At 42.7% G+C, this 27,550-nt stretch overlaps 1 protein-coding gene across 2 annotated transcripts; it reads left to right on the top strand.

The window, feature by feature from the left end:
- The first annotated feature begins 857 nt into the window (after positions 1 to 857).
- Positions 858 to 27,450, top strand: arhgap32a (Rho GTPase activating protein 32a). 2 transcript variants are annotated; one of them, XM_023265113.3, is made up of 22 exons: positions 858 to 1,309; positions 8,239 to 8,352; positions 9,296 to 9,401; positions 11,893 to 11,984; positions 12,247 to 12,331; positions 15,508 to 15,594; positions 15,680 to 15,817; positions 15,903 to 15,995; positions 16,634 to 16,756; positions 16,921 to 16,998; positions 18,031 to 18,112; positions 18,216 to 18,365; positions 19,311 to 19,413; positions 20,609 to 20,753; positions 21,140 to 21,222; positions 21,670 to 21,777; positions 21,908 to 22,053; positions 22,143 to 22,356; positions 22,824 to 22,972; positions 23,156 to 23,230; positions 23,352 to 24,023; positions 24,200 to 27,450. In XM_023265113.3, exons 2-22 carry the CDS (start codon positions 8,264 to 8,266, stop codon positions 26,473 to 26,475), a joined length of 5,094 nt encoding a protein of 1,697 aa, XP_023120881.2. In that variant the 5' UTR covers positions 858 to 1,309; positions 8,239 to 8,263; the 3' UTR covers positions 26,476 to 27,450. The 2 variants fall into 2 exon arrangements, with proteins under 2 accessions (XP_023120881.2, XP_054868004.1); XM_055012029.1 differs by lacking the exons at positions 858 to 1,309; positions 8,239 to 8,352; positions 9,296 to 9,401; positions 11,893 to 11,984; positions 12,247 to 12,331 and adding an exon at positions 14,206 to 14,446.
- Positions 27,451 to 27,550: the final 100 nt, after the last annotated feature.

Genomic DNA, 27,550 nt, shown 5'->3' with positions numbered 1-27,550 from the left:
GTTGCTCTACCAGGTCAAGCCTTTTACTATTTAGTTAGCATGAAACACCATAAAAAACACCTCCTTGCTCCGAACTACTAACTGTGGCAGTTGTATTGATACACGTGGACAAAATAGTCGGTACCCCTCGGTTAATGAAAGAAAAACCCACAATGGAAATAACTTGAATCTGACAAAAGTAATAATAAATAAAAATTTTATGAAAATTATCCAATGAAAATCAGACATTGCTTTTGAACTGTGGTTCAACAGAATTATTTTAAAAAATAAACTCATGAAACAGGCCCGGACAAAAATGTAACCCTATAAATAGGCCGACTGACCAATTACAAGTTTGTAGACACCTGTGATGCTAATTAGAGGACACACCTTGATTGAACATGTCCCTATGGTCACATTATTTTCAGTCTTTTCTAGGGGTACCATCATTTTTGTCCAGGCATCAAAGATTGCAAAAACGATACATTATTATCTGAGGTTATATGAGAAAGGAAAGCATTCATTAAAGGAAAGCAGGCTGTTAACAGTCAAACTGTAAAATAGCAAGAATTAATCTTCTCATCTAATGTTCAACTAGTTTCTCTTGAACTTCTACCCCAACTAAATAAAAAAAATATCATTAACTGCCAAAAAATAAGTGCATAAAAAGAAAAGGGAGATGAGATAATTCAACAGTCCTGTGGCCCATAGGGAAAGGGAGAAATAGTTGAACCTCACATTATCTCCCTCAGTGGAGCAGCACAGTAAGATGATGTATTAGGATGAGTGATTTGTTTCACAAGGTTTCAATCCTCTCACTGTTACCACCCACCTCCACTGGGGTCTTATGTAATTCTGTACCAAGCATTACCTAACACCGACACAACCCGCCAGATGAGGCTCCTCGGGCCGGTGCGTCTCACCAAACCAGGGTCCTGCACATCCCCTCACGCCTACCTCACATCAGGGTCCTTGACTTTGAAAAGGTCTGGAAACCCCTGAGGGCTATAACATCCCGGGCGCGGCCACGAGATCGGTGCGCGCTCCCGGCTCCCGAGTGCAGCTTTTTTCCTCCTCAGCGCTCAGTGAAGGCAGCCGCGGACAGAAGGACTCCCTCCAGCCACTGCCTCAGCGATGCCGCGCCCGGTCGGGGCTTTCTCTCCCGGGGTCGTATACCTCAGATGAGCAGCTGTCCGCCTTGCGTGTGTGTGTCCGGAGCCGCGCGTTTTGTGGAAGTGCGATGCTGACAACAACATGTTTCCTCGTCGAGAAGCGCAGCGCTGTGCAGCATAGAGGAGGCAGCGGAGCGGAGCAGCGCGCACGGTTCCAGGTAGGAAGGCTGTTTGAGCAGCTCGTCACCCACTGTACACTCACAACCACACTGGTTTGTTAATCTAATGAAACTGCCCTTCAGGTGTGATCTATTGTTTTTAAACAGCTGCTCAGCCAATGGAGTTGACTAATGACCGAGTATTTGTGTGTGCGTTTTTGTTTTTGTTTTTTTGCGCATGGAGCTGACCGGTGATCTGTCAGGCCCAACAGGTCAGAGTACAACTTTTCCCAGTAGATCCCAGTACACGGTTTAGAGGAGTGTCATATGCAACGCAGGTTCTGGAAAACAAATGAGTTTATGTGTTATTTATAGGATTTTGTCGCTGATTATTCTTTATTTTATTTTTTAGGAATCACTGTAATGCAGTGGATCTCAAAATAATCAACACCTGCATAATCAATACAACAGCCACAAGTGCCACCTTTGAGACATTTCCACATTTAAAATTCCATATACATTTATTTAGTTAATCTTGAGTAGATAAAAAGAAACTGAGCAATAATTCTGCAAATATATGCCACTGCATGTGTGTGGGCACGTTTGGAGACAACATACCTCAGTCATTAATCCTTCAGTCAACTGAGCAAACATTCTGAACCACTCATTTAAGCCATTTTTTCAAAGTAAAAATGCTCCTCCCTTTCTGCTGTTTCAGAAACCAAATGGTTTACAGATGAATGAGTAAAAACAAATCATTAGTTGCAGCCCAACAATACGTTGTAAAGCCAGTTGTACTTGAAGCAAGATGTGGAGACAAAAAAGCCAAACCTTCTCAAATTATAGCTGCTTAATTGTGAGTATTTGCTGCTTTTTTGTGTGTTTTATGATGATAAATTGAATATTTGTGGGTTTTAGACTGTTGCTCAAACAAGATAAGGACAATTATTTGGGGAATTTACCAATAAATTCTACCATTTAGCATTGACAGCAAAGACAGGCAGTAATCTGTTTTAATAATAATAATTGTCAATGGAGTTTTTAAGCAAACAGTCCTACAATTTGCCAGTTCCAGCTTTGCACATGTAAAAATTTGCTCGTTTTTTTCATCATATGTGATATAAGCTGACTATTTTTGGGTATGAACAGTTTGTAGCACAAAACATACCATTTCAAGACATCATCTTAGGCTTTAGAACATTTTTGGGGCACAAACAATCCTTAAATTTGCTAGTTCCAGCTTCGCACATGTAATAAAATTTTGACAGCAGTTTGTAGCACAAAACATGCCATTTTAAGACATTATCTTAGGATTTGGAACATTTTGGGTTCATTTTCTCACTATGTTTTACAATTTTATAGAACAAATTTGTTAATAAATGAAATTATTCTAGAAGAAAAAACACCTGGCAGCAAATCATGACACATTTATCCACAATAACCAAGACTTGTTGCGTTGAGGACCAGCTATGAGATACATTTTAGGTATTTTATGCTGATCTGAAAAAAACATAAAAGTAAAATGCTAATTTAATTCAGCAATTTTAAGCAAAAAAATCAAAAATTTACCAATTATAGCTTCTCATATGTAAATATTTACTTATTTTCTGTGCATTTGCTGCTGCAAAATGAATATCTTTGAACTGGGATTTATTGGAGGACAACACATGCAATTTATTTTTTAGGAAATTTATAAACCAAGTGGTTAATCAAGACAATAAATCTGCATATTAATCTATAAGTGGCTTCTCAGCAAGTCATTGTGAAGCTTGTATCCACAGCATCTCCCAGCATGTGTGTTGGAGTGTGTGGGCTCAGTGTGATAAGTGCATGTTTTGTAATTTATGATGTAATGCAGTTCAGTGCTACAACGCAGTTATAGCCTCATCAATGTTTTACCTCAGTTGAGCTTTACAAAATTGGAAACTGTTGCAGGGATGCTGTACTGGATTGCATTGGACTTGTTGTACTCTGCGGTGATCTTGTGTTACTGTGTGGGAGTCTCAGTATTGAGTTTGTGGAACAGTGGTATGTTTATATTCCCGAGAAGCAGCATAATGTTCCGAAAATATTAGTCTTACACAATATCATGTTTGCTTTCTTGTTGTTTTTGCTCGTGGTCTGTTTTAGCGGGAGGAAATTTGTGCTCCTAACAGAAAGGCCTTTATCTCAGTGTAAGGCTTAAGTTGTCATCCTGAGTGACAGCTCGGCTTGTTGATTAAATATTTGGGTCTTAGTCGGCCTGCAGTTCACCCCCTGCTCTCTGCCCTTCATCAGGGATCACTGAGACTGAAGGTTGCAAGGCAATGATTGAGCCGTGTCGCCGACTCAGTGTGCGATGAAATGAAGTTAATCTCACTCTGGTAGATTTCAAGAAGATTATAGGATCAAATGATTCCCTCCATGGCCATCACCTCCTCCTTCTCCTCTTCCATCCCCAAGATGTGAATGGAGCGACAAAGCTCCAGTGACGATGGCTTTATTTTTTGTGGCTGTCTGAGTCCTGCAGTGCAGAGGAGCCACAGTGACGCCACTTCAGGCCCGTCGGCTGATGATGTGTGCTTCCGCTAAGGCTTCGTTTGCCCACTCGCGCTGCCTCATCCTCACTCTGGAGGAGCATCAAGCCACGATGGACAGGAGAGGGGTTACCATGACAACCACAGGGCTTTCTCCACTGCGCTTGTGTTGACTGCAATCCACAGCTCAGAATGAGAGCACGAAACCAACTTTGGCCTCGAAGACACAACGCAGGCCTGTCACTTCCTCTCAGCAGCAAAATTAAGGCACCTTAACGGTTCAGTTGAAAGTCATATATAGTAAAAAACTGCTTTTATTATGTTTTGTGGTTGCTATAAAGTTAGAGGTGGAAACTACTTCTGACATTCCTCAAGCCCATGTACAGCTAGTTAGCCTCCCAGCTGCACAAGAATTGGACCCAGGTGCAACATCACACCTAAATTACTGTGAACAACAGCAGCTCATTGGTTTTTAGAGCAAAACAGCCCATTTACAACAGCCCTAAAACCAGTAGTTATACAGTCACGGTGAAATGACCCGTCTCTCGAGTATTTTGAGATGAAAAACTGAAAGACAGACTTTTTTAATTTGCCAAAAAGGTGCACAATATGGGGCCTTTAAAGCAGCTATGATCAGAATTTTTGTGCTAATAATGCATTCTGTTACTGTTGGCTGTTTACTGGTCACTTAAAGTGTTTGAAAATTTTCACCAGACTTCTGCAGTTTGCCTCATTTCCACAGAGCATCTTTCTGCTCGTTGTTTTTGTTTTCTGGCCTGCAACTTTACTGTTTTGGCTCAGTCTACCTGCTCCCACCTGCATGGTAACAGCAAGCCTGAAAACCTGCTGCACACAACCTGCCGAGCACCGAAAGACAGACAAACAAAGCCGGTGAACATAGTAGCTAAAGAGCCAGCAATTTCCCTAAAGAGGTGGAGATCAAAACAACTAAAAAGGGAGTGAATATTGGATTTCCATTCACCAGGTAGCCAGAAACACGACTCCAAGTGAATGATAATGTATCTGCTGTGTAACAGTTTGTGCACAGCTTGTTTCCAAATCAGGTTTAAGTAGCATTTTGACATATGGTAGCAGGGATTTCAAAAAAGATTATGATGAACATTATTAGTCTCCTATTTCATCAGACCTTTCTGTTCCTGTTAATTCCATTGTGAAGATGTGAGTGGGTTAAATTAGAGCTGGCCTTGAACAATGTGATGTTCTTGAAATTGCTTAATGGCCTGCAAAGGCCCATAAACATGGAGCCTGAATACCTGTGGATGATTTATAATGACATGAATGTGTGTCACTTACATTTACTTGTCAGACAAAAAGACGTTTTGTTTTTTTTTGTTTTTTTTTAATATTCCCCCTCCTTCTCCTTGGCTTCACCGCCTCCCTCCTCTCACATGTGATAAAGTATCTGTGACTCACTTAGACACATCTGCTGTGCGTTTGTAGCTACAGATATACAGGCAGCCATTCTTCTTGTCAACCCGCTTGCTGATACCGGTTTCATAAACAGCGTGCAAGCTCGTGCAGGCTGCCCTATTTCTTTCTTGAAAATACCATGTAGGCCATCAGATAGAGGGGCAAAATCCTTTTGTGCTGTGTGACATCAGAACACTGCCTCTTCCTGTAAGTGTGACAGGTAAAGGGGCCACTTCATTAGGAGTGGCTGTGACTGATACAGATGTAGTGGAACGATGATTCCTGCAGAGTTATTTCCGAGGTTTCTAACACTGAACCAGTGTCGGAGATTTTGCGATGCCTTGTTTGACATTGTTGTACTTTCTCACCCATGATGCTGAATCGAGTGTCACCATTTTGTCGCCTAAAATCATGACTTTTTACGATCATGACAGCCTCGTCTTTTTATAGCTCAAGCTATTTGGGGCATTTCCAAAATAGTCTACTTTTCATGTTTTGTGTCTCTTGTCAGGGGGGCTCGCTACAGCGCTCATCCTCAGCTCTTCTCCCACAAGGCATTTTCACATAGAGGACTTCATGGGCTTCTGTTTCTCTTCAGGCAGCTTTAAAGCTCACAGATAGCTAGCCTCCTCTGCAATGTGCAGTACAACATGTTCCTACACTTGAAAGGACTCGCTGTATGATGTGGTACAATCAGCAAGGTCAGGTATTGTACTGTGAACCATTTTCTAACACAGACAGCATGCAAACCGCTAGGAATTTCAGTCTCTTATTTGCACAGTTTAGCCAAAACATAAAATCAACAAAATCATAAATAAGATCATTTATATCTTGATGACTGTGCAGTGTAACTATCTTTTTGTGTTGTTCTGCATACTTACAGGGGCTGCACAGTGGCGTAGTGGTTAGCACTTTCGCCTTGCAGCAAGAAGGTCCCTGGTTCACGTCCCGGCTTTCCCGGGATCTTTCTGCATGGAGTTTGCATGTTCTCCCTGTGCATGCGTGGGTTTTCTCTGGGTACTCCGGCTTCCTCCCACAGTCCAAAAATATGCTGAGGTTAATTGATCATTCTAAATTGCCCGTAGGTGTGAATGTGAGAGTGCTTGTTCGTCTTTGTATGTGGCCCTGCGACAGACTGGTGACCTGTCTAGGGTGTCCCCTGCCTTCGCCCGAGTCAGCTGGGATAGACTCCAGCCCCCCCCGCGACCCTAGTGAGGATTAGGCGGTGTATAGATAATGGATGGATGGATGGATGCATACTTACAGGCTGTACTCATATTACAATGCCTGCAGTTCCACATAATTTCCCTGGTTTCACATTCACATGACTTTCCAAAGACGTTTCCCCCAAGTGACCCTTCACGAAGCAGCTCTTGACGTCACCCTTCTAAACAGTGAATTAATTTGCCGCCCGCGTAGTGCACTCCTATGACAAGGTTATGGCGTCTATTCGGGAGGAGTTACAGTATGAGATGTGGATAGAGTGGACTCATATCTGGCCCGTACTCCTGTCTGCCGGCTCACATTCTGCTGAGTCAGGGGGCTTTGTGGAAGTCCGTCAACATCAGCTCAGCGAGGCTCCGGGCCAGAGGGGGGCCGGTGGGAAACTGCTATTACAGCAGCCGGACAGTCGGGTGCTGATGAATCTGCTCCAAACATTTCTGTGTTGATTAGCCGAGCTCCTTGGGGAGGAGGTAAGACTGCCTCGGTGTTAATTGGAGGGACTTTTTCAGGTGCTGTGGGTGGACCTCAGAGGTGTGAGAAGGGACCTGTTTTTGTGCCTACATGCCCTTGAGTCATTGTTTAACGCTAAGCACCCACATAAGTTCAGTTCAGCCGGTTTATGGGAAGATTGTAGAGGAAGAGTCACGTTTGCATGATCAGGACATTCCTTCTGTTTGTTTACAGTACATAAGGAAAGTACATTGAGGAGTGACAGCGATAGAGGCTGCTGCCGTTATCAGTCTTCCCATGCCTTGAAAATAGTCCAGGCACCTGTAGAAATATATTCATACAAAAACAACAGGGTGAATCTCAGACGTATGCTCCTGTGTTTCTTCTTTAATACCTATAACTGTTAGTCTGACAGTATTTCTACATGCATTTCAGTGATTGAATGTTCAGAAAATATTAAATTAGAGCTAGCTGAGACCAAGAAGAATAACCCCGGAGCGAAAATGCACAAAAGTATGAACATTATTTCATGATTAATGTCAGGCCTGTGACGGACTGGGTGTACTCCAACTCCCAATGTGAACTGGGATTCCCTCCAGCCACCCAGATAAGGATAAGCAGATATAGATAAAGGATGGATTGGCACCATGTGAGACAACTCAAAGTCTAAGCTAAAATTTGACCAAGGGCCTCTGTACAGGTCAAAAGACTAGAGAGAAAGTATACATAAAAAAAGCTGAACAACACTGTATCTGGGTTTTTTTTGTCCCTTTTTACTTTATATTATTTAAGTATTTAAGTTAAAACACATTTTTGTTATTTGATGAAAGAAGAGGACAGTAGTGCCTGTAAGAAAAATGAGATGAACCATGGAGGGTTTTTGCCTTACGATTTATTTTCATTTCAAGGTGGACAATTTTTTAAATCTCTTAGGGTTTTAGGAACAAAACACAAAAAATAATGACCCTAAATCAGCAAACCTGTGCTGACACTCCCCTGACAGTCTTAGCATTTCCTTGAGGATTATCCATGTGTGTGTTCTCCAGCTAAAACCTGTCAGTGCTCCTCTACAGAGAAGCTGATATCCTTGTGAAAACCATCCTGTGAATTTGCAGCCTGTCATGCTTTATCACTGAAGCAACTCCTGGCGCTTTAGCATGATGTCATCACTGATTACAGTCTGTGCTCTGTGGATTGTAGCCTTGAGAGTCGCGCAAGCTGCAGCCCCAAGTGAGTTAACGTCTGGCGGCTTCATAGCATCGGACTCTTCCTCCCTTCCTCTTTTTTTCTTTTTTTTTTTACCAACCCCTCGCTCTATCTCCCTCTCGCTCTGTCCTTCTCTCTCCTCCCACTCACGTTTCTCTACAGCGGGCTGTTGCAGCAAGGCAGCATCATGGAGGCTGGATGCGTGGTTGCCGCGGTGATTGAGAATGCTGCCTCAGGACCCCAGGGAGAACCAGGAAGTGGTGACATCCTTGAGGGGTGAGTTGCACTCTATTTTTTCCGTGCTTCATGTCAGCTGGTGTGAATTATGTAAAACTGCATACATGTACCCTGAGTGATGCATGTGTGGAGTACTACGTGCTCGTGTGGCCTTTTACATGTTTGCGTGTGAGAATGAATGTAAGTAGGAGCAGTGCAATGTAAAGGCTCAAACATGACCCAGTTTGCGGAGTGTCTCAGAGAGACAAACTGTCCCTGTTTCAAGCTTCATCAGGTCCAGGCCTCACTATGCATCTCTCAGATTTACATTGTGCTCATGTAATTCGCTGTGTCAGTGTGGATCACATATATTACACTGTGTGTCTGCGTTCTTGGCCTTGTGTCCCGACCTCATCATGCTCAATCACTGTTACAAATCCAAGCCCAGTCTCTCTGCTCTCTCTTTGTTGCTCATAAAAGTTGAGCTGAATGGACCTCACCCTTCACTCCCGAATACATTGAGTCACATTTCAAGTGAAGGTTTTGTTGAAGCACTCCCTTGTGGGTGGATTTGCCTTTATGGCTCTCTGAATAGGCTAGCTTTGCTTTCCTGAGTGCATTCAAAAGACCCTGTGGCTTTTTGTTGACCCTCTTGAAGATGCTGCCATTTTTCACTTCCTACTAATTTTTATGAAGGACGAGTTACCATATATGTTCCTATCTAGACCCGATTGGAAGACATTAGTATTATCTCCTGTTTTATTGACGATCACAATGATGAATGTTATAATCACAGTCCTAGTACAACATGCTTTCTGGGCCATCATGGTGCAATGTCATGATTTGAGCCCAAGCCACATAATATAAATTCTCCCTCACTTGCTCCCTCTGGTGTATTTTTACAAAACTACACTCCTTAATTGAAAACCTCAGTCTGCATGACACAGTAGTTGACTCCATGACATGTTTTCACTCCTTTCTTTAAATTCCTGTCTCTGTGCAGTGATGTGCTACCATCTACAGACCTGGACAAAGACGATGCCTTACCTCAAGCTGCCAACAGTAATCCTCCAGAAGAGAAACAGCCACAGGAGACATCCACTGCCATGGTACACGCCCACACACACACGATTCTGACTCATCACTTATCCAAGAAAATACATCAACAACAGCAGACATGTTGCCTTTCCTCCATGAGACTGTGCTGGGTATATAAATGACTCACACCATGATGTCACTGAAGTCATACAGCGGACATGTGAGAGTCAGCTGTCACGGTAGCAAAAGTGAGAACATGTGATTTGCATTAGAGGATGTCTCGCCTCAGAGTGAGGTGGTGTGTTTGCTTATGGTTGAGGAATAGACGCAATGACAGTGTTTTTGCAGACGTGCGATGTCGCCTCCTCTCCCTGTCGCTTTACTTTTGGTCACTCAAATGTAGTCTGACTCACCAGATGTAGACCGAGGGTATAAATTTGCCATCGGTTGTGCATTTCACGCAACTTTTTCTTGTCTGTCCTCTGTATTTAAAATCCCCTTCAGTTTGGGGAAACAGCAACAACCACATCCAAGCTATCAAACTATCACAATGAAAGTTTCAAGTTTTGCAGAGGACAGGCCTGCACGCTTTTGTAGGTTTTTGTCATTTTAATAACAGTGCTTGCCTTCATGTGTGCAAATGTTTCACAGAAAACAAAAGCGAATTTCACTGGATTTTGGTTGATTTTTTTTGTGAATGTTCTTAAAGAAAATATTAGAAGTTTTACTGATATATATGTAATCACGTTTTACTCATTTTTGGAAAATATTTACAATAATTTTCTTGCCAAATTTGGGAGATTTTTAAAAATAAAACTTTTAAGGAATTATTGGAATTTTTTTCCTGAAGGTTTTGCAAATTTTCATAAATTTGGGGAATTTTTTCTGAATTTTTGTTTTTTTTTTCAGACAAGGAAACAATATTTTTTAGTGCTCGGAAATGAGGACAATAGGAGGGTTAAAGGACTGCACTGGTTGGTGTCCATCAGCTACATTATGTTTGCCAGGTTAGCCTTAAAAGCTTGGGAGGGGCAGTCTGCCAGTTTTATGTGTCTTCTAATGCAAGGTTGAGCTTTAAGCAGCCTTCCTCCACAGCCAGAACCTGTTCACACTGTTTGGGTTTATAGCAAGTCACTGGTCGCTTTTGTCCAATGACATTTTCAATAAAGTTCTTTCCTGACGAGATAAGATGGCTTCATCCTCAGCGTCGACACAAAAAGGAGAAAGGCAGTGTTACTTGCGAGGCTTAACTTGGCTTTAATGGTTCATTTTTTTCATTATTAATATGTAAAAATGTTTTAACGGCTAGTTTATATTGATTTACTTCATACCTGAGTGTAGAAGTTTTTCTTCAGTCTTTTCTTTTTGACACTGTGCAGCGTTTGAGTTCATTAAGGGATACAGTAGAAATATAAATGAATGTTTCAGGGTTTTTTTGTTTTCTCTTCTGCACCAAAAACATATTGAACCATGACTCCATAACCAAGATTTATACTGAACCGTGATTTTGTGTACTCTTACCTCCCAACTATCTCTCTGTCATAATCCTCATCAAAAAGTTCTGTCATATTAACACAACACAGCTACGTTTTAATATTGATATTCTGAATTACAAGTGATACGAATAACATACTTTACCAAAAGAATGCATAGACATTTCTTAGGTTCTTTAATGGTCACAGGTCTGTTGATATTAATTAAGAACACTATTAAAATAGCATAAGAGCCTAACATAACAACATGGTGTAGTATAACTGTATACCATCCATCCATTATATATACACCGCTTAATCCTCATTAGGGTCGCGGGGGGCTGGAGTCTATCCCAGCCAACTCAGGGTGAAGGCAGGGGACGCCGTGGACAGGTTGTCAGTCTATCACAGCCACATAGAGAGACAGACTATCAAGGACACTCGCTTTCACACCTGCGGACAATTTAGAATCATCAGTTAACCTCAGCATGTTATTGGACTGTGGGAGGAGGCTGGAGTAACTGGTGAAAACCCACGCTGCACAGGGAGAACATGCAAACTCCACACAGAAAGATCCCAGGAATGCGGGGGAACTGGGCATATTCTAGTTGAGCCACCGTGCAGCCCTCACCATATACCATATAGTGTAATATAGCAAACAAAACTGCACACCAGAACAGAGTGTAGCATAAATATGATACAACACAGCATAAAACAGCAATAAACATGTCACTGGCATTACATGAAATAGTGTAGGAATCTAACACAACATACTGAAGCATGGCAACACAACACAAGCAATGCATAGCTTAACATTATAGTGCAATGCAACATGAAATAGCATAAAAGCATTGCATAATATAGTGCAGCATAGTATAGCATGACAGAAGCTGAATGACTGAAAGTAATCTACATAGATGTACTATTCAGGTCTTTATTCTCATGCCAGCTGTCTAACTGTGTCTTCTCCATCTTTTGCTGCACCAGCACTGTTTTATGCAGTCAACATAATAACTGTGGACTTCGGTTCTCCAGCTGTTGTCTTGTGGCTGACCGACACTTACTGACGTCTGCTCTCTCTGTTTTGCAGGCGAGGAGTGATGACATCACAGAGCTCCCAGCCGAGCCCCTCCTGCGCTCCTGCGTCAGCACGGCCAGCATGAAGGTCAAGAACGTGAAGAAGTAGGTGCTCCCTGTGACAGAGCTGCTGCTATTATAGGCTGTAAACCAGGCCTCTTATTCAGGCCAGTGAAATGAGGAGCTATAAAATGATGGGTGCGACACACACAGACAGACGAATCAGCTGCTGCATCTCTAACTCTGCTCTCATACGCAGGCCTCATCCCTCCCCTCCTCTTTCTCCTCTTTGCTCTCTTTCACTTGGCTCTTCTCTCCATCACACTGATTGAATACTGATGAGTTGCTGTTGTTCTGTGTTTTTTAGGCTGACGTTTTCCAGAGGTCACTTCCCCAGATTGGCAGAGTGCGCCCACTTCCACTATGAGACTGTTGATTTTGGCAATGTCCAGGTGAGCTGCAGAGTTAGTATGTTTAGTAATTGTGTCCTTGGCTCAGCTTCAAGTGCCAATTTTGGTGAATTGCTTCAGAAATGCATGATCCTTAAAAGTGGCAGTGGAATCAATATCCTCTTTTGTAGACAGTTTGTCTTCATTATTGTGGTTTCTGCTTTGTTCCTGAAATACCTCATTAGAGTTTTTAGACATCTGTTTCCCTCCAGGAATTGTGTAAGATGACAAATAAAAATGGCAAAGAGAATCTGTCAAAACAATAACAGGTGTGAGAATATGTGGTTGCAGTTTAATGTGGGTGGAGGTAGATGCTATTTAATAGACAGTTTTTGAAACATTATAATCAAACTAAGGTGATTTTGAGCCAAATTTGCAGCATGGTTTGAGGGATGGCAATGTTGGCTCACTGCACTGGTCCAGACTGAAATTACTCAGTCACTGCTAGATGGATTGCTGCAAGATTCAGTCCACATGTTCATGTTTCCCACCTTATGAAGCTTTTTAAATGTGTCAATCCTCAGACTTTTCTTCTTTTTTGTTCACAGTGAAATGGATCTGTAAGTGTTTGATGGATTTCAGTGAATTTTGGTGCAGACATTCGTGTGCCCTATTGGATGAATTTGCAAAAACTTTTCACTTTTGCAAACACCTACAAAACTAATGACATGTAAACATTGTCAGTTTACTGATATTTATAACAAACCTACTATTATTTCCTGTTTTCACAAATGCTCGTAAATCTGGAAAAACAGTTTTAACATTTGCTGAAAATATTTATTCTAAAAATCCTGCAGTCCTGAAGGTGCTTATTAGGGATTTAATTAACTTCGCCAGCCGACAAATGCTGTGGACATATAGATATTCTGTAAGTTTCAGAAGGAGTTTCTTCACAGCGATGATAATGAGAAGCACTGAAGCGCTAGAGGTTGCTCAGTCATGTGTGGAAGTGGTTATTACCTTCCTGGTTAACCTTGGTGTAGTTCTGTTTTCTCACCAGCAGAGAGCATCAGTGTCCTCTGCACAACCTGAAGCTGCCAGCGTAGCTTAACACAAAAGAGTGGCTGGCCAGTTCATGCATTTTGTGTGGCTGAATCCCTACATGTAGCATTAATGAGATGCAGTGAGGCGGGCTGGACGGGACTTGAACCCCAAGGTGCTCCCAGTGCGTTGGGTGAACGTCCTGCTGTGCTTTGCTGTGACTGTGATGGCTCCATCAGTGATGTGGAGGGAAGGGAAGCAGCACAACAGTTTCAGTGACCTTGAAATGCTCCATGAGGAGACAAAAGGCCGAGCTCAAAGAGAAATATCTGGCTGAGGCGAATGGCTGCAGATAGATAAAAACACACAGTGGGCACATGTCACTGTGCAACGTGATGAATCTCTGGTTTAATATCACAGATGAGTCTTTGTTGTTGTTGCATCTCTTGTGATGATTTGTTTGACTTTGCGCTCACAGCAAGGAGGGAAGCCACTGATCGGGTTTCATGTGTCCTGATTGCAGAATAGCACAAGGACAGCAGACTGCCTCCGTCTGCAGCCCGCCTCACTGATTCCTCTTCCAGATTAGCTCCAGTCTCGCCTTGAGAGTGCAATGAATGAGAATTGTTGTGAAATGACGAAGGGCCGTCTATCTGTCTCACGCCTCAGTATGATGGATGAGCTTGTGCATCCGTGTGTGCCAGTTGAGCCCATTTACTGGCAAACCCCCCTTTTGTCACCGGAGAAAGGAGAGCGATTGAGAGAGAGAGAGAGAGAGGAGGGGGGAGGGTGATGGAGACAGAGCACAGGAGAGGGAGGAGGAGGGGGACGAGATCGAAAAAAGAGGGAGGCAGGAGGGGGGGTAAGACACACAGTGGGAAGCATCCTCTTTTCGTATTTGCTGCTTTGAATTGAACGCGTGGCGATCCGAGGCAGTGTAAATGAGCTTTTTTTTGTGCGAGGCAGCAAGGGGGACAGCAAACAGGCGAGTGAGGAGCTGCATTTAAACTCCTGCAACCTCTTAGCCAAGATTTGGCTTCTTGGAGGGGCTTAGTGTGGTCCAGGACTGCGGCTGCACACAAAGAGAGAAGCACCTCTACCAGCTGCGGATGGATATCTGACATGCTTTAGTGGCAGGTAACATGAACATATGGATGTGTGTGTATTCATTTAAGCTTCCTGTGGCAGATGTTTATGAATAAATAACACATTGCAGTTGTGTTTCTTGTGCAAAGGGGTTGAGGTCTGAGCTGTAGTAGCATGCTTTAGTTTGTAGCCTTTGAATTGTGAGCATCACAGAGGCAGCAAGCATGCCTTCAGTGAAATCTTTCAGATTTTTTTTGCTATCTTGCTAAATAATTTGTCTGTTTTTTGGCTTATCTGTAATTCTGTCTATAATCCTTGTTCCCATCCTCCCTCTGACCTCTTGCCCTCCTTCAGTGCTTAATTTAGCCGCTTGGTTTGGACTAATATTTCAGACAAATCCTTCTTCTTCCATTATGACTTATTCAAGAGCTAATTTCTCAGTGTGTTTTCTTTTGTCAGCCTGGTTTGCTGTATTACTGTTGAGTGGTAACTAGGTCGCTTGCGTGTTGTGTAACAGTGTATCTGGATGAGTTGCCACCAGTTATAAATAACCAGAACTTCCCTTGACTTCGAGGCCTTTGAAGTCGCTGCTACAGTAATGTCTATCAACAAATTCCCAAACTCCGGCAAAGGCTTTGATCTTCTGAGTTTACGAGGTGTATGAAATATTGGTGAGAAGGAAGAAGAAGAAATTTGTGCTAAATCTACACCTCCTCCGGGCTCCAGTAGCTAATCTATTATACATTTCAGACTGCAGGATTTCTGGTGAAGTCAGACAATAAATCATGTCGGTGACAGAGGAAATATACTTGACTTGTTTCCCAAATAAACAAAATAATCAAAAAGAATTTGTCAGACTGTCTATACCAAAATGTTGACATTCAACATTTCTCAGGCTTCACTTCCCATGATTCCTTGTTGCTTTCTAGACTGCAGTGTTCAGTGTCAAAGCGGTTTTACTATTTAATGGAGAAATGGGTTCAGACATGATGTTCCTCTTGTATAGCGGGTCATATACAGAGAGGTTGTTGTATTATCCTCATCCATTATTCAGTCTACTAGCCCTCTCAATATTAGCTCTTCTCCTGTTTTCTGGTTCTTTTCCCTTGTAGTTGGCCTTTGCAGAGGGGCAGGCTGAAGCACCGAAGGCTGGTCCGGACTCCAAGGAGCTGGTCTTTCTGGTCCAGATCACTTGCCAGGTAACATTGCTTTTGTTTCACTGCAAATTTCTTGGTAGTGTTGTGATTCAGTTGCACTTTAGCTTCTTATATTTTCTGTTTTCAGGGTAAAAACTGGCTGGTGAAGCGATCCTATGAAGACTTCCGGGTGCTGGACAAACACCTGCACTTGTGCATCTATGACCGCCGTTACTCTGAGCTCACTGAGCTGCCACGATTCAACACGTTAAAGGACACTGTTGAGGTGCCACAGAGCTGCTGCAGCATTATTTATAGTTCTTTATTTGTTGGTCTTTTCTAAATCTTGATGAACTTATGTTCTCTTTCAGTCCGTAACCACAATGTTGGCCACCTACTTGTCCCGCTTCTCTGCCATCGCTGACAACAAAATCAACTGTGGTCCAGTGCTAACATGGATGGAGGTATCAGCTGTTCTTCTCAGTGGTTTCCTTGAATTTATTCTGCAAACTTCACAATGGACCACATTGTTTTGTATTTTTATGTCAAAATCCAAGCTTATTTTTTAACTCTTCTGTGTGTAATACCTTTATTGCCACAGTTGAGGAAGGAACATTGGCAGAATTTTCAGCTCTGTGCATCAAGTACAATAGCAGGTCCAGGGCTGTGTGGTCCATCTAAAATGTTTCCCCCACACCAGGCAGCTGGCCAGCAAATTAACAAATGTGAAAACATTGTATATTAGGTGGAGATGCTATGTGAAATTGGGCTGTATGTTGTGATTTCTGTGCCAGGTTTCTGCAGTTTTTACTTAATTTATGGTTTCGTTTTGTTTCTTAAATCCCACACACGCTAGAATAAATGCACTTGTGATGCATTATTCAGACTCTGCTCCAAGCCATCAAACTACTAATTAAAATAACAACATGTCAGGTGGGAGAAAACGGCAAAAATAAGAAACATTATCTTTACTGGACTTTCTCTTTGTCTCTCTTTCACTTCTGATGAAGCGTGATCAGCTCCCATTCCCTGCTTCTGATCTTTGAGCAAAGCTAAGCTAACTTGCATATGTGGTTTTATTTGAAACACTTTTTGTTTTCAGATCGACAACAAAGGGAACCATCTGCTGGTGTCTGAAGAAGCCTCGATCAATGTCCCTGCCATCGCTGCTGCCCACGTCACCAAACGTTACACGGCTCAGGCCACAGACGAGTTGACCTTTGAGGTAACCGCTGTTATATTAGACAAACGAGAAATCTAATCTCAGTTGAATCAATCTTTTAACTCTAGGAATTTTCTTCTTTGAGCATTTTATTCCACTGGATATCTTGCATAAATCTTATCCCTTCATACTTCCGTTATTCTCATCTTTACATCCTTTGCGATCAGGTGGGGGACATTGTGTCAGTGATCGACATGCCTCCTAAAGAAGACACAGGCTGGTGGAGAGGGAAACATGGCTTTCAGGTAAAACATGTGCTTTATTGTATATTCTGTATAATAGGGTGGGCTGCAGACTGGCTGTTCTTCTTGTCAAATAGAAGATAATGCTTCTGAGGGCTGATGAATTTGTAATGAGAGATCATTTCCCTTTGGCTTTTCTTTAATTTTGCATGAGATGAACTGTGTATTTTGTAATTATTATTATTTTAAAAACATTTAAATACTTAAATATTGCATGATATATTAAAAATATTTCTAAAATATATTTTAATACCGTCATATTGCATGATAGTTTTATCATTTCATATTCCTCAAAAAACTTGTTTTTGATATCATCCCATTAAGTTACCTTTTACACTTTTAAAGAAATTGCAATATTTGTATTACTACCCCAAGCTCTTTATCACTGACCGTATCATACAAGAGGTGACAGTGCACAAACTTGGAGGGACAGAGCAGAGCAGCAACAGCTGAAGGAAAAGAGTGGAAAAATGTCTACAAAATGGATGTTGACATTCTTCTGTTGTTGTTCTGTGTAATATTCTTCTTTTTCAATTATCATAATGTTCAAAATCTGTTATAAGGTGAAAAAGAAACGTATTTCAAACATGAAATGATTATCGTGTGGACAAAAATGTCATGCAAACAATAATACTAATTATTATTCTTAACAAAATGACAAAAAAAGGCATAAAAACACATTGATTCTTATATTGGTCATTTTGACCCACTTATAGAAGAATGAGTTTAAGAGCATTTTTAGAATACTAAAATACTGCATGAGGTTAACCCGATATTTAGTATTTTAATAATATTTTTTACAACGTTTCTAAGTGATTGTGTGACATCTAAGAATGTCGGTAAACAACAAACAAAACACAGACGTAATTTTGAAGCCGTAGGCAGCTTGTACCCTCATGCTCTCTGACCTGTTTCTGCACCTTCACCCTCCAACAGTCTGCTATAGATTTACGCTCCCACTGGTCTTTTGAACATACGGGTGTATCACCACCTCTGTCTCCTCTTTTGTCCACTCACTCCTCTCTCTTCTTGCAGGTTGGTTTCTTCCCCTGCGACTGTGTTGAGCTGATAAATGACAAGATCCCCCCCAGTGTTCAGAGCTCAGTGCCGAAGCCAGGTACTCTTCACTGCACTTGATGATTTATTTAAGACACGCTGCTTGGATATGAGTCAGATTGATTTAAAGTGCCTCTCATGTGTGTGTGTTCCATCTTAATCAGTGTGTAAGAAGCATGGGAAGCTGGTTACTTTCCTGAGGACTTTCATGAAGTCTCGACCGCCACCGCAGAAGCTCCGGCAGCGCGGTATCCTCCGAGAGCGAGTGTTTGGCTGCGATCTGGGGGAACATCTCCACAACTCGGGCCACGAGGGTAAAATATTCCCAAAATAGAGTCTTTTATTTCTTATTTCCATTGTGTAATTCTTACCTACTGGCAGTTAACAATTCAGTGTAAACTGCCAGCAGATAAGAATTAATCCCAAAGAAAGCTCTGTGAATCTATGCTTCTGCAAAGATCCCTGTAGATTTGCCAAAAGTTGTTTCTTTGTTTTTTTTCTTTGGACTTGTGTAGAAAAGCCTGTGGCACAATAGGGATTAAAAGCTTATATGAATTTCTCCGATCTATGCTCAGTTTTTTGGAAGATTACTAGAATAAAGTTACACAGTTGGTTGAGATTCACAGCTTTTTTGCATTACTTATTTTGGACCCTTCCTTATGAGATCATGTCCACATAATAGCAACACTTTCTCATGATCAGAAATTGGTTTATTTTCCTTTTTTCAGATAATCTCATTATGAACTTGCAGATTTATTGTCCAACTTACTTTGCATACGTTCAACCTTCGACTCTATTTGTGGTGTTGGTGGATTATATCTACAAAAAAGGTCACTGATATACACTTTTTTATTAAAAATATCCTAAAGCATCTGGGTGCTGCATATTTTAGCAAATGTAGTAAATGGTGTATGAATATTTGCTGCACTTGTGAGTATTTGTAGCAGCAAGTTTGTGTATTCTGGATTCAGTCAAAATAAACTACGGTGCTTTTATTTATAGTGATGAAGGATGGATGTCATCCAGTGCAACGCTGTGGCTCAGTGATGTGTTTTTAATACTTTCTGAACAATGCAGCCCCGTATTGCTGAGGAGTAAGATACAGATTGTCAGACTTTGGATGCACAACCAATATTTAAAGTAGGATTATATGCTGTTTTTTCTGACTTCTTCTTTCTAATGTACTTAGTAGGGACTTTTTTCTCTGAAGATATCCTAAATGAAGGAAATCATGCAGCTGACTGTTTTGTCTCTTGTAGTTCCACAGGTTGTGAAGAGTTGTGCAGAATTCATAGAGAAACATGGAGTCGTGGATGGGATATACAGACTCTCAGGGATCTCCTCCAACATTCAGAAGCTGAGGTTTGTGCTTGTTGTGTACATGATATTAAATCAGACATGACTCCAAATGGTGATTGAACTTGAGCAACGTCATCCTCTCAAAAAATCCTTCAAACAGCTTGAGCAGGGTAGCTTGCAAATGTGTTTTCCTTGGCAGAGGTCCTGGCTGGTGAGTCAGCTCTAAGAAGTTGTGGGTTTCAGTAGAGGAGGGCGATTTGGACAGAACATCATGTGATGAACTTTTTGGTTAGAATCATCAGAATCAAGTCATGTGATCACACGATATGTTTTTACATATGTGCATATCTCCACCACTTTGACACTTCGCTCAAGATGTGGGTGCTGTTGTTCTTTGTGCACAATGCTGTGTTTTATTAACAAAGTAAGTTACACCTCCTCCAAATTGTATGATGTGTCTAACAAGCGTCAGTCTCACTTCATGTCAAGTAGACAAATTTGGACAGCACTTTCATTTATTCAATGATGCAATCTCTACGATTCCTCTATACAGCAGATCATGTGCCATATCTCTTACCTCGAGGTTTCAGTGCAGCAAGCCTGGCGTATAAAGCAGTCACAGTGAATATAATGAAAATATTATTAAAAGAGCTGTAATTGTAGAGCCCGTTACCAACAGTTACGATGGGTGTTGCTCTCCAAGTACTGATTTTGAGCCGCCTCTCCTGAAATCCATCAAATACAATGTGTTTCTAGCTGTGCAGCTTTGAATAACTGTAATGGTCTTCTCGTGTATTTTATGCTTGCCAGGAGGAATTTGTGAAACAAACCCCCATCAGGAGATAAATTGGGTCCACATAAACTGATGGGCTTTGACAACGAATGAAAAGGACGTTCCTCACTTGAAAAACTTGACTGTCAACACATGAAATAGTCATTTTTAGGAAATGTGGTGGATAAAAAGCTGTTGACATGTTGGTGATTTTTCTCACAGTGACCAGTAAGCCTATTAAAGGACTTAATGCATTAAATACAGGAGTGAAGGTTTTACATTTGTCATTTGGAGAAGGAGTAATATAATGTTCTGCAGTTGTCTATGGGTAAATTAAAGTAAATCAAAGACTGTGTAGAAGTGACAAATTGAAAGTAGCTTATAATTTGAAAAAGTCTGTTTTTGTGTTTTTATGCTGACAGATGGGCAGTAGGATGACTCCCACGCTGTTCTATATCCTCTTATTTTTCTTTCTGTCTCCGTCAGGCACGAGTTTGACTCTGAGCAGATCCCAGACCTGAGCAGAGATGTCTTCAGACAGGACATTCACTCGGTGGGCTCCCTCTGCAAGCTGTACTTCAGGGAGCTGCCCAACCCTCTGCTCACCTACCAACTCTACGACAGATTCTCAGTAAGGATCAAAGCAGTAGAACTGGAGGTTCATACTGGGGACAAATGCAGAGGAGGGAGCTGGGTCAAGCACTGTCAGGAGAAACCGGGTGCAGGGGACGCACTTCTAGTAACTCTGTCTTAACAAAAGAACAGAAGAAACAATATGAAAATTTCAGCTCATTTTGAAGTGCTGCTCAAAATGGGGTCATTGCATCACGCCCAGCTTTCTAGGAACAGCAGGGGATGTGGATGCAAAAACCGAATAGCAGATTAAGCAAACTGAAACACTGGCTGCTCTGAATATAAAAGGGGAGAAAAAAAAGACAGTGGGGATGCCAAGGCAACTCCCTCCACTGTGATTATCTGCCTCGCAGTGATTGCGCTTTATCCTCTGTCTCTTCACAGGAGGCCGTGTCTGCAGCCACAGACGAAGAGAGGCTGGTCAAAATCCACAATGTCATCCAGCAGCTGCCTCCTCCACATTACAGGTCAGGTTTAAAGCTCTCGGCTGCACCCTGGTGGCCTGAAGGGGGAAATGGGATTTCTTGAAGAAGATGGTCCACATGAGAGAAGCACTACCAGTCTCTGTAGTGACTGGTTTGTGTGAAGATAACAAGCTTTTAAAGGATTATTTCTACACAATCCTTCTGTCTGAATGAACAACAGAACAGACTTATCTTCTCTGAGCTCTGAAATTCCACAACTCTGATGTCCACTGAATACAGCAGTTCAAAGTCAAATAATTCAGCTTTTGCTCGACGCACCGCACTCACCAGCTATGACTCCATCTGTTGGTATTAGAAGAGATTACAATGTTACATGACCTATATGAGCCTCTCTTGTGACCTGAAGTTGCCAATTTTACAATCTAAAAGTAAGAATATTTAAACATTATGAAATGAGCATTAAACAGTTGCATTGTTCTCTATCTACAGGACTCTGGAGTACCTCATGAGACATCTCTCCCACCTCGCCACCTTCAGCTCCATCACGAACATGCACACGAAAAACCTAGCAATCGTCTGGGCGCCTAACCTCCTCAGGTGACTATCACTGTTGCGGCACCGTTACCGTTGCTGCTTCATTCTAGCCTTTCTGTGACAGTGAACTGGGGCATGTCTCAGCGGTCCAGAGCTGTGAAATAGGTTGTGCTGTTCTGTAACTGTGTTTCAGGTCCAGACAGATCGAGTCGGCCTGCTTTAGTGGCACAGCAGCGTTCATGGAGGTGCGTATCCAGTCGGTGGTGGTGGAGTTCATCCTCAACAATACTGAGGCTCTCTTCAGCCCCAAACTCAATGCTATTATAAGAGAAAGTACTGGTAGGTCTTCATGTATTTTCTAAACAGAAAAAAAAATCAAGATGACAGAGACTGTATGCGTCATACTTATCTGAACACCTCAACTTTAGGGAACAACACCATATCCAGACCAAAGTCCCTGATGGTTTGCTCCCCGTCCACCAAGCTGCTGTCTTTGGAGGAGGCCCAGGCTCGCACTCAGGTGCAGCTGGGCTCTCCTGCTACTACCCCCTGCCTCACCCACAGTGACTACATCGAGGTCGGGGAAGGACCTGGAGCTCTCCTCGGCAAGTTCCACACAGTCATCGAGCTCCCGATGGAGAGGTAGATTTACAGATCGTCAGAGTCGTCTTCCATGTTTGTTCTGACATGAATCATTCTGCTTTTTGAGCATTATTGAGTTATTCTGTCCTGATGCTTTGTGGTTTATGTGATATGTGCTGTTGGTTGACAGAAAATATATAGACAGCAGGTTTCATTGTCAATAAATCATTAAAGTCATTAATGAAGCAAAAACGCCCAATATTTGGAAACATTTTGTTTCAGGAATGAAAATTGTATGTCCTTAGAGTGATATTTGTGCAAAAGAAACGGCTCTAGAAAATTGGCATTTTTGCTTCTTTTGTGAATATTTGTAAAGATAACGATTAATTAGATTTAAATATGATGATATTAATCAGTAGTTGCAGCCCTAATGTCATGTTTTCTTCCTCTTCTTGTGCGTGGTGGCTTCTACTTTTGCTCAATGAAGCAATTGCAAATGCTGAAGATGATTTGTTTTTGTCTTGCAGTGGCAAGCGGCCTCCTGCCAAGGCTAAAAAGTCTCCTGTGGGGAACTGGCTCTCCTTTTTCCACCTGGGCAAGTCCCATTCTGTGTCCAAACGAAAGCTGAAGCGACACCCGAGTGAGCCTAACGAGATAAAGAGCATTGCACTGCCAGGTCAGCTCACCGCTGCTGTTACACTGTCGGAAATCATACCGCTTCTCTACATCTCAAAGCTTCTTTTTCTATTTGAGTTTGTTTGAGTTTTCTCTACTAACGTTGACACCTGGATGTGCTGTTGATTTAGAGGTGCTGATTCATTTGTTGAGAAAAAGAAATATTTTGCTCAAACATTTGCAGGTGGAAGAGGAGATAGCGGCACATTGCGCTCCACCAAGAGTGAAGAATCTCTTACCTCTTTGCACAATTTAGAAGGTGATTATTCATTTGAGTTGTTTGTCTTGCACACTTCAAATAGGCTCCCTATGGTTTATATTATTTGCATATTTCTGACTACAAAAGACTCGGTATACAAATGCATTTTTTTCCATTCCAGGGGAGCCTCCGAGTTACCGTCCCCTCAGACCTCGTTCAACCAGTGAGGCTGTTTCTGCCGTCAGTAAAGATGATCTACACAACCCCAGAAGTAAAGACGAACGCAGAACTCCACTGAACGAAAGTCCGAATGGTGCTGATAAAGTCCGTATTGCAGCGTGTATTTCACCTCCACACCAGGAAGACGATCTCGACCTTTTTCCACCGGCTGCAGACATCTCTACTTTGGACTTTGACCCTATGTCTTTTCAGTGCAGCCCACCATCAGCGACCCCTGGACCACAACATGGCAAAGACGGAAATAAATGGAGGAAGAACGCAGGTTGTTCCAGTCAATCAGAGCCTATCTCTTCTCCTAACAACAACATCAGCTGCTCACAGTCTCCAGATATCAGCCCGGTTCTCGGTAAAGGCGGGAAGAAGGTTCCCTCCAAGCAGCTCTCTCCAAAACTCAGGAAGAAATCATTTAAGACGCAAGCAGATGTTCAGTCTGCATCCACCTTTCTGCCCCCTCTGCTGTCTTCTTCTCCCCCAGTGGATAAGTGTGAAGCTGCAGTTGCAGATGGAAAACAGCCCAGAGCATCCTATCAACACTGCAGCCCACTCAGCACAGCGAGCCAGGCGTCAGCCATGACAGACCTCAGTCAGTCTGCACAGAACTTGCCTGATCCAGGTCAGTGCTTTTCCTGTTTAACATCATACAATATTAACTCTATAGTTAGTGTCTTTTTAAATAATAATGCACTTCATAGTTTCTTATGAAAGCTTTTGTGTCTTGTCCCATCATGTCTTACCATAGCTTTGTTTGTCCTGTCATACTGTAGCGTTGTTTGTCTTATCCCTCCCCAGGAACAGATAGATTTATGAGTTCAGTGTCTGTTCTCCTTCCTCACCCTCCCATGACGAGTGCTGCACGCAAGTTGGCTTTGGCTCTGGCTGAATCTGCCCAGAAGGCGAGCAGTGGTTCCCAAAGAAGAAGCAACACCCCATCGCATCCTCACCAGAGACAGGAAGCGCCTCATGCCCAGGACAGACTGCCACGGCCCTCCATTCTCGATCTCAAAGTGTATCCTCAGGAGTACAGTGGCCCTCATATCCTGTCTGTTTCCCAGTGGCAAACATCAGCGCACAGTCCCGTGGAGACCCACTGCTGTCCCCATCCTGCTCATTTCCTGCCTCCACACCTCTGCTCGGAGCCGCTACAGGTCGCTGACGGACAGGAAAGCATGTGCAATTTCACTCCTAATGTCAGCCCACTCGGGTCAGGGAGCCTAGATGAAGGCAGTGCAGAGAGAAGGGACCACAGAGAGGAAAAGGAGCTTCGAGATATGACACAAGCAGAGCACGAGTATCAGAGTGTTGGAGTCTCAACGCCCACTCAGCCAGTCTGCTCGGCTCTGAGCCCGTCAACTTCACCTGTATACGTCAACACAGACTCTATCAATGTTTTTAACTTCCGTGCTGTTCTGGCAGAGACCTCCATGCCTGCCTCCATTGAGGAGGTCTTTCCACGTCCATTACAGCCCTCCTCGACTCGTCACTACAGCCCAGAGGAGAACAGACCTCTGGGCATGGTGGAGGATGTCTACAGTAATCATCATCACCACCACCACCATCATCATCACCGGCCGATTCAAGCAGGACGAATGCCTGCACCTCACTGCCCTCGGCCTGACGCTCTGCCGCCTCACCTGTCTGGGCCGAAAGGCTTATACAGGCAGTCCTCTGAAAGCCGCTACAGCAGTTTAGGTTTAAGGCACCCTTTGTCACCTCAGTACAGATGCTACCGCAGAGATGAGCACCTTATCAGCGGCTGCCACAGGCAACAAAGCCAGCGGCAGAGGTCAGAAGACAGAGCGAGTGGGCACCCGGCGATCCGGAGGGCTCGCTCCTTCCATGCCCCTCAGATTAGTCACTACGAGCTGGCAGAGACAAAAGTCCTGCCCCCTGACACCATGTTTTATGTTGAGCAAACAACAAGCCAGGAGGCTCCCTATCAGAGGCTGATTCAGTCTGGTCTCCACCCTGTTCGCCCGCAGTGTGAGGACACACACGCCGACTACCACTACAACCCCTATTCAGATACGAGCCCTGTAGATGGCTCCCGCTATTATGTAGAGCCCTGCCAGCAAAGTGGTATCCGACACAGCCAGTCTTACACCATGCGTTCCACTAGAGATAGCGGACAGTCAGATTACTACAACTACTCTCCACGCCGCGTCCCTCCTGTGAACAGGGAGCTTTACATAGAAAGCAGGGACACTGTTGTTTATGAGGCTAGAGATTCGGGAGTTTTCGAAAGAGTCGTATATCAGCCAGTCAAGCAGGAGAATAAATCCAGACTTAAAAACACATATTCAGCTGTGTCTGCTTGTAAGAGTCCTGTCTCGCCAGCTGACACCAGGAGCAGAGACATAATGCACACACGAAGCAAGTCGGACCCCGGAAACGCTTGCCTCCTTTCTACTGGCAAGGCAGAAAGCCAAAATGTGGTAGTTACATCCCCAACCTCTCCAAGGTCCCAAAAGGTGGAACCTGAGGTCACCAGGCAGCAGTTTGGTCACCGATCCAGCATGGAATCTGGACCATCGAGGCAAATTCAAATCAAAGACGCCTCCTCACAGCAGCCACCGCTTCGCAAAATCCCGTCACTCCCAGAAAGAGGCTGTCCTAACATCAAAAACATTGAGCACAATGACAGAAGCCATACCCGAGGTCACGACCGGGATCGATTAATGATGACCAACGCTGTCAACAGCTATTCCGGTGCTGTGAAACCCAGCATCCTCAGGAGACCCGGGCGGTCACAGAGCACCAGAGAAAATCGTCACTACTATCATTATCATGCCAAATCCCCTCTGGATCCTGAACATCTGGGCTCCTTTTCCACTCAGCCCAACAGAAGGACTCAGAGCACTAAAGTCAGGCCCACACAGTATGACCACATGGAGGGGTATTACGCGGTGCCCAAACCTAAACCCACAAGATCCGGTAAAGCCGTGGCAGGATATTTGCCTGGCCAGAGCTGCATGTCTCCCCGCGGGCAAAGACTGCTGTCCAGGGCTCTGGGTCATGAGGCTTTTTATCATGCTGCACTGAGATCAGAGGCCGGTGTCTACGAGTGATTCTGACCACTGGTTTTTATCTGATTCCACATTGGGGCCAAAGGAGAACTGCACTTTATCCTCAGCCACACCAACAGACTGTTGTGTTGAAAGTGTGTTTGTTGTAACCTTCACGAGCTGCTACAAAAAAGTGTGAAGCGAGGCTGCTGCTGCTGCTGGGGATCCTACTGTCAGCATCACTGCTTGTTACATAGTTTGCAAAAGGCTTCTTGGAAAGGGAAAAAATGAACCGTATGCAGATATTGTCTTAAATTAGAAAGTAACAGTTGAGAACCATGTTTTAGAAAAAGATGGCTGACGTGTATTTTATTTAATGTCTAAAAAACATGACAAGGAATAACAAGGTAAATTAACTGGTTCTATTAATATGATTTTAATGTTTAGGAATGTGTATTAAATAACATTCATTTTAAATGTATTATATTTGTATAAATAACACACAGCTAACATGTGGCCAATGTACTGTACATTTTGTTTTCTATTCTAGTCTGCTCAGACTTCAACAAGCACTTTTGAGGATAACTGTGTATGAAACACATTGTCTTAATGTGGTGTACATGAAGCCTCTTGATATACAGCATATATATTTTTTTCTGTAAGAAATGGCTTGCTCTGAATCATTGTTTAATGCTAAATTAGCACTTTTGGGTGTGGGGGGAAAATGGAAGATAACCTCATGGATTCTAACTTTTCACTTTTTTTTCTTTCTTTATCACACATTGTATAATGCAAATTTAAAATAACAATGAGTGCTATAATTTGTGTTAAGGTCAAAGTTACCATGGCGAAATATGCTTGACATAAATGCAAATCAGCTCATTCAGTTAGGTGAAAAAGTGTATTTTGTATGGCATTGTGGTTTTTGTCCCAAAAATGAGAATTTCTTTCCTCTTTTAGGGAACTTTTAACAATGTGGTGTTTTACATGAAAATATGATGTTGTTTTATTCATTAAAGATGCTATTTCAAATCCAAACTAGATGAGGATATTCTGTTAAACATGTTAAATGCGTTATTTTAGTGAAATAAAAATATAGATATAAAGATATATTATCAGTGATTATAGTTTGTTGAAC

This window comes from Amphiprion ocellaris, chromosome 7 (assembly GCF_022539595.1).
Source record: "Amphiprion ocellaris isolate individual 3 ecotype Okinawa chromosome 7, ASM2253959v1, whole genome shotgun sequence".
NCBI lineage: Eukaryota > Metazoa > Chordata > Actinopteri > Pomacentridae > Amphiprion > Amphiprion ocellaris.
The sequence above is the reverse complement of the archived record's forward strand: the minus strand, read 5'-3'. Positions and strand labels throughout refer to the sequence as shown.